Consider the following 6,569-nt stretch of genomic DNA (forward strand, 5'->3'; position numbering starts at 1 on the left):
GTCATAATTCATTTTCATCGGCAAAAATCCTTTTCCAACGTTCATGTACATTGCAAAAAGTGCATCATTTTTTTAAATATATTTATTTATTGTTATTTTTATTAGTAGCTTCTTTTATTTTTTGATTTTACCGAAACGCCCTTGATCGGCAGCTATTTAACATCCACCACCTCCACCCATTGCCACCACCTCCCACGGGGCGCGGCCTCTCCGTTCCGCCGTATTCCTCCCCTTCTGGGGTATCCGAAGAAAGATCTCGCGCTAGGGAGGGCGTTCCCGAGGACGAGCGACCGCAATGGAGAGATGGAGGCGGCTCGCCTCGAGGATTACTGGGTCTGATTTCTGTTCCTCTCACGCGTCGATCCGCTTCCCTCTGTAATTTTTTTGGAATATCGAAGAGATCGTGCGCTCAAAATCGAATTTTTGTTCCCTTGGAATCGAGTTGGAAGCCTCGTGAGGGTGAAAAATGGTTTCGTGCTCTTGGAGGGATTAGGATCCTGGATGCAACTGGTCGATCTCTTTCTTCTTGAAGTCGATTTGATCCTCTTGGAAGGTGGGTCATTCTCATTTTGTTACATCTGCAGTGCGACGATGAGCAGTAGTTTTAGCAGGAGTGTTTCGTCTCGGCTTACGCCTAGAAGTGTCAGCAGCCCTAGGGTTTCGGCTCATCGGAAATGGTGGGTAGCACAAGGACCGTCCTTCAGCAATCTGGCCGTGATCTTCTGTCTGGTCTCGGTGATACTGGTTGCTGGATGTATGTTTTATCTCTATGCTTTCCGACACTTCGGACGTGGAAGATTGGTCTCGGGCTTCTTTGATGAATCTGATGTCTGTAATGTCTTTGATGGTAGCTGGGTTCCTGATGATTCTTATTATCCACTTTACAATAGCACAAAATGCCCATTTGCTGAAAGGGGGTTTAATTGTTTTGCAAACGGGAGACAGGATATGAACTATCTTAAATGGAGATGGAAACCTCGTCGATGCTACATCCCTGAATTTGATGCACGTGAAATCTTAGAAAGGCTCAGAGGAAAGCGAGTTGTCTTCGTGGGAGACTCAATGAGCCGTACTCAGTGGGAGTCTCTCATATGTATGCTTATGACTGGGGTGCAGGATCCCAATACTGTTTATGAAGTAAATGGAAATAATATATCAAAAACAATTCGATTCTTGGGTGTTAAGTTCCAGACATTCAACTTGACCGTGGAATTCTTTCGATCAGTGTTTCTAGTGCAGCAGGGCTTGCCACCAAAGCATGGACCAAGGAGGGTTCGCATGACACTTAAGCTAGACAAGATGGATGATATTAATCACAAGTGGATAGATTCAGATGTTTTGATCTTCAATTCTGGCCATTGGTGGACACCTACTAAACTCTTTGATATGTAAGTTTTTAATAAATTTGGCTTCCACATTTTGCCCATATTTATCTTGCTTTTGTTTGGAAGGTGAAGCTTATACTGTCCCTAAGGCTTCTTGCTAGCCTTCGTTTTAGTTCTAAAATCATTTCTGTTTTATTCACTTGAATTTGATACCCTATCTTCTCTAGCTTTTTTATCCATATTTAAGAATCTAACTGTAGAAAAAGAAAGTATGATATAGAGCTTTTCTAAATTCTAGTCCTGGCTCCTTTCCTTTGAGATGTTTCCTCACTACTTGTTTACCTTATTTTGCTGTTCATTATGTTAACTGAGAAATTGTTCTGAAATGGATTTACTAGAGAATAGATGCTCAGAATAATTCTTTTGTACATATGCATCTCTATTCATCTTTTGTTTTTCAGTGTTATGGACTTACGGATGAATACATACTAAATTATCTAGGGTCCTCTATCATTCAATCTAACCTGAATAATGTTTAGGGAAGATGTTTTATGTATATACAAAATGACAAAAATGCTATCACATATTTCATATGTTGTAAACTGGTTCTCTAGGTCCATCAATCGCAATGTACTCATCAGGTTAGTTTTTCCATGGATTATAGACTAGAAGGTTGCTGAAGATTATATGGATTAGACAGTCTGTTCATTGTAAACCTTTTATAGTTCTTCCATTTCTAGTATTTCATAGACATGACATGCAAGATCAGCAACAAGGATGCCCATGTGAAAGATGTGAATAGAAGTAACAAACTTTTTCTTAATTTTGTTTTTACGTCAATAGGCAGCATTCCATGCTTTAAAGAATTCAATCTGAATGAAATCTTGCAGATTTGAAATTTCTCTCAGAAATAATATGATAAATTTGTACTTGCCACCTTTTGGTTAACTCATGAAGATCCGAATTCCTTGTGAGTCGGTTACTTTATGGCTACTGGATACTGTAGATGGTTCTATTCACTTATTTTCAATTGTACACTATATTAGTCTGGTAATTTGTCCAGAAGCTGTGATCTTAATGTTGTGTTATGAATGTAAACATCCTATATTTCCTGTCAAAAAATAAAATGATGCTGAGATACTCGTTTTACAAGTGATTTAAGATCAAAATTTCTTGTGTTAGCTCTGATTAGCAAAGCACATCGTCAAAGGATCCTAATTTATGTAAGAAACTGCACTTTAAACAAATCTAAAAGGGTTTACTTTACATTTACATTTAAAAGGGTTTACTTCACATTTACAGGGGTTGCTATTTCCAGACTGGAGGCGCATTGAAGCTTGGCATGTCTATCAATTCTGCTTTCAGAGTAGCCTTAGGTACTTGGGCATCATGGGTTGAGACAATGGTTAACACAAACAGAACTCATGTTTTCTTCCGAACTTTTGAGCCTTCCCATTGGAGGTAGTTATTCCAACTCTATGTTGCATTTCTAACTGGAGGGATGCCCAGATGGGCACTTGAATTTTTAGGTAGTTGTACTTACAATTCTTAAATGAAATTTTCCAGATCAAGATAATTAAATATTATTCATACTGTGCAGATTACTTGCTTAATCTGAATTCTATTTTAGCTCACTTGAAAACTACTAGTTAATCTATCTCACATCTTAAACATCAAGACTACACCTGTTAAAAATATAAGTTTGTGTCATTGACTCACTCCATCATGGATTCACCGACTCTAATGGGCCAAGCCTAGTTTGACTCCACAATTTTCTGTCATATTGTCTGTTTAATCAATTGCCAGAAGTAACATAACTAAAGTTTAGTTCTTGTGGAGGGGAAGATGATTTGACTAAATATGCCCTACCTTGCCCCACCTATTGTTTAGGGCTGATGGTCTGGGCCAAACCTAGTTTGACTCCACAATTTTCTGTCATATTGTCTGTTTAATCAATTGCCAGAAGTAACATGTTTAGTTCTTGTGGAGGGGAAGATGATTTGACTAAATATGTCCTACCTTGCCCCACCTGTTGTTTTGGGTGAGAATTTCACCGACTCTAATGGTCTGGGCCAAACCTAGTTTGACTCCACAATTTTCAGTTATATTGTCTGTTTAATCAATTGCCAGAAGTAACATAACTAAAGTTTAGTTCTTGTGGAGGGGAAGACGATTTGACTAAATATGTCCTACCCTCCCCACCTAATTGTTTAGGGTGAGGATGAAGAGTTAAATTCCCTGTCCATCTCCCCCATTTCTATTTCTTATTTGCTGATTGCTAACATAGCCACATCTACCGCTAAAATAAAAAGCAACATATATCACTTGGGGTTGCGGTTGTTAGCTCAATTTGATTTTTTTTTCTATCATGAATTCCTTCAACAATTTGTGTTTGAAACAGTAGTTTCCCTTCTAAGAGAGTTGATTGAGGCTGAACTTTTTGTTCACTAAAATTTTTTTAGATAGACTACTCTATTCAGACTGAACTTCTAGTCCTATGACGATTCATTTCTACTTTATTATTTCTTAAATTTCTGACCTCTTAGTGGCAGTAAATATGGCTATCCTATATGATGAGTGTAGTTATTTTTTAAATTAGTTTTCCTTTTAGTCACTGAGCTCATGGATAAACTCATCTGTCATCTAGTTAAAACTTGACAACCAAAATACTTCTGGATGCCTTTAATTTTTTTGTATTGGACGTCTTAGTTTTATTTTACCATCATAATTCTGTTGCAATCTCTTATATGCACTAATTTGAAACAAAAATTTTAATACTAAAGTTATTTAAAAGCTGAGTTGCCCTAGATGGTGTTTCTTAAAATATTGTTTCATGTGTACACTATTGGTGGTGTACATCTTTGCAAGGTACCTCAAAGGAGCATATTATTGAGTCTATAGTATATGGGTTTTTACATGTAATTTAAATTGGCTAATGTTCTGAGAAAAAAAACATTCAGCAAATATTAGAGTGTTTTATTGAATCCATTATCTAATCAACATCCAATCTGTCAAATGCAGTTAATTTTTATTGATTCCATCTTCCTACTTAATCTTACCGATACGTTCTCCTTGTGTCTCAGTGGTTTAAATCAGACAGCCTGCGAGGTGACAGAGCAACCTCTTTCAGTGGCTAAAGCTGATGACAGGAGTGAGTTTGCTGATATAATAGCTATGGTAGTTGGAAACATGACAGTTCCTGTTACCGTCCTCAATGTAACATTGATGGGTGCCTTCAGGAGTGATGCCCATATCGGCACTTGGAGCCACCCTTCATCGATTCTTGATTGCAGCCACTGGTGCCTTCCCGGAGTCCCTGACGCTTGGAATGAACTTGTGTTCTCTTATCCGCTAACAAACAGTAAGTTTTCATTCACAAATGTGTCGAGGAAGCAGATTATTCAATTATATTGCAGTATTAGCTTGTGTGATTACCATCCACAAAGTAGTTTGAACTAAAATTTAGATGTAATCCTTCATCTCTTTTCTTGTTCAGGGTGGAAAAGAAGAGGTAGATGAAATGGAGGAATGACGATCTTTTCTTTTCACAAACAATAGATTCTTTGTGGTTCTACTCGGCTGGAGCTGCCTAAGAGTTGGGTGAGGGCAGACATGTGGGCTTTTTAGCTTGTGTTGAGTTGGGACTAACTCTCCCAGGGCTTAGCAACTTATCTATGCCTTTGTTTCTTTTCTTTTTTTTTTCCTTTTTTTTTTCTTTTCTTGTTCAAAGAGTTACCCCCTGTACCCAAGCAAATGTACCTACCTAACACATCAACGTTTCAAAAAAAAACATGAGGATATCAATTTTGTTTTTGTTTTTGTTTTTCTTTCACTGAAGATCATTGTATGTTGGCAGAGTTTTGGTATAGAGTCCATGTTGTCTCTTTGTTCTAAAAAAAATAATTAAATAATTTATTCTATAGAAAGTTCAGGATACAACTACTAGAGAAAAATGAAGGATCTAGTTTGAAAGGTAATTTATTCCTTTTTGAATTATGTTATTCCATCTGTCAAAAAAAACTTATCCTTGACTAATAATAAGCTTCTTGAGCATTTGTTTTTCTCTCATTGATGGCTTTTGTAAATTTTCTTCTCATTAAGCACGTTTAAGAATTCCTTTGGATTGTGTTTATTGGTGTGGCAAAAGATGACATCGTCACAAAAATTTGATTAAACTAAATAAACTGATCAAACCAACTAAATTAAAAATTTTAATTATTTTTAAAAAAAATCGATTAATTTAGTTAATTCGATTTAGTTTTGATTTTAAAATTTCTTATTCGATTAAATCAAATAAACTGAATTAAAAAAAATTAAAAAATAATTTATAAATTTGTAAATAAGTAAATTTATAAATTCTTAACTAATTGATAAATATGCCAAAATATTTAAAAATTTTGATTATTTCAGTTAATTCAATCGAAAATTGAATTAATCGGTATTTTATCGGTTCAGTTTATTCAATTTTTATTTAAAAATTTGATCAGTTCAGTTAGTTCAAAAAAATTCGATTCGATTTTGATTCGATTTTGATTAATTCAGTTCGATTTTAATCAATTACTCACCCGCGCCTCTACCATTCACCTTAGCGGTCTCTTCAAGGCAGCTCTACACACTTGAAAGAGGGTAATTCAGAGGCTTATTCAGCCTTAGTCGAGCGACCATGCTTCATTGGTGGCAAGTGGTATTCAAGTACCAACTCGACTACACCTACGAGAGCCTTTGGGATTGTGTTCATGATAGAAGAGTAGCTTGTGGTGAATCTTCATGACAGAAGAGTAGCAAGGATGAGCACGCTAAGGCATCCTTTGACGACGAAGTATCTTATGTTGAAATTCATTGAATAATGGGCAAGTTGAAATTTTCTTAGATAGGAAGGTGCCTTGCATCAAGATTTTATGTTTCCATTAGGCAATGGTATGTGATCCAGTTGAGATTAGGGGTTGGGTGGGCTCTCAGATGTGTCGAAGTTGAGTTCTTCTGGTAAGTCGGATGTAAGTTACATCGGCTCCTCGAGGGGGTGATTCTTGTCAGATTAGCAACTATTGGACCAACAATTGTCGGGTAAGCAACTCTCAAGTCGGTAGTTATCAGATCGACAATTGTCAAGTCGGTAGCTCTCGAGTTAGCCTTTGTCGGGTCGAGCAACATAGGAACTCTGGATCACCTGGTGAGAAGACGTTTAGCTCCAATGGAAGTTTTTGACAACAACAAACGCATTAGGAAAACTGAGAACATTGAAAA

General features: G+C 36.7%; 1 protein-coding gene across 2 annotated transcripts; it reads left to right on the plus strand.

The window, feature by feature from the left end:
- Positions 1-203: 203 nt before the first annotated feature.
- On the plus strand, positions 204-5,157 carry LOC141812088 (protein trichome berefringence-like 7). Of its 2 annotated transcripts, XM_074700135.1 has the most exons (5): positions 204-1,388; positions 2,628-2,786; positions 4,409-4,476; positions 4,565-4,686; positions 4,822-5,157. In XM_074700135.1, exons 1-4 carry the CDS (start codon positions 502-504, stop codon positions 4,678-4,680), a joined length of 1,230 nt encoding a protein of 409 aa, XP_074556236.1. In that variant the 5' UTR covers positions 204-501; the 3' UTR covers positions 4,681-4,686; positions 4,822-5,157. The 2 variants fall into 2 exon arrangements, with proteins under 2 accessions (XP_074556236.1, XP_074556235.1); XM_074700134.1 differs by having other exon boundaries at positions 4,409-4,686.
- The last annotated feature ends 1,412 nt before the right edge of the window (positions 5,158-6,569 follow it).

This window comes from Curcuma longa, chromosome 18, assembly GCF_044706935.1.
Source record: "Curcuma longa cultivar G26 ecotype Majalengka, Jawa Barat chromosome 18, ITB_CL_G26_1.1, whole genome shotgun sequence".
In the NCBI taxonomy this organism is placed as follows: domain Eukaryota; kingdom Viridiplantae; phylum Streptophyta; class Magnoliopsida; order Zingiberales; family Zingiberaceae; genus Curcuma; species Curcuma longa.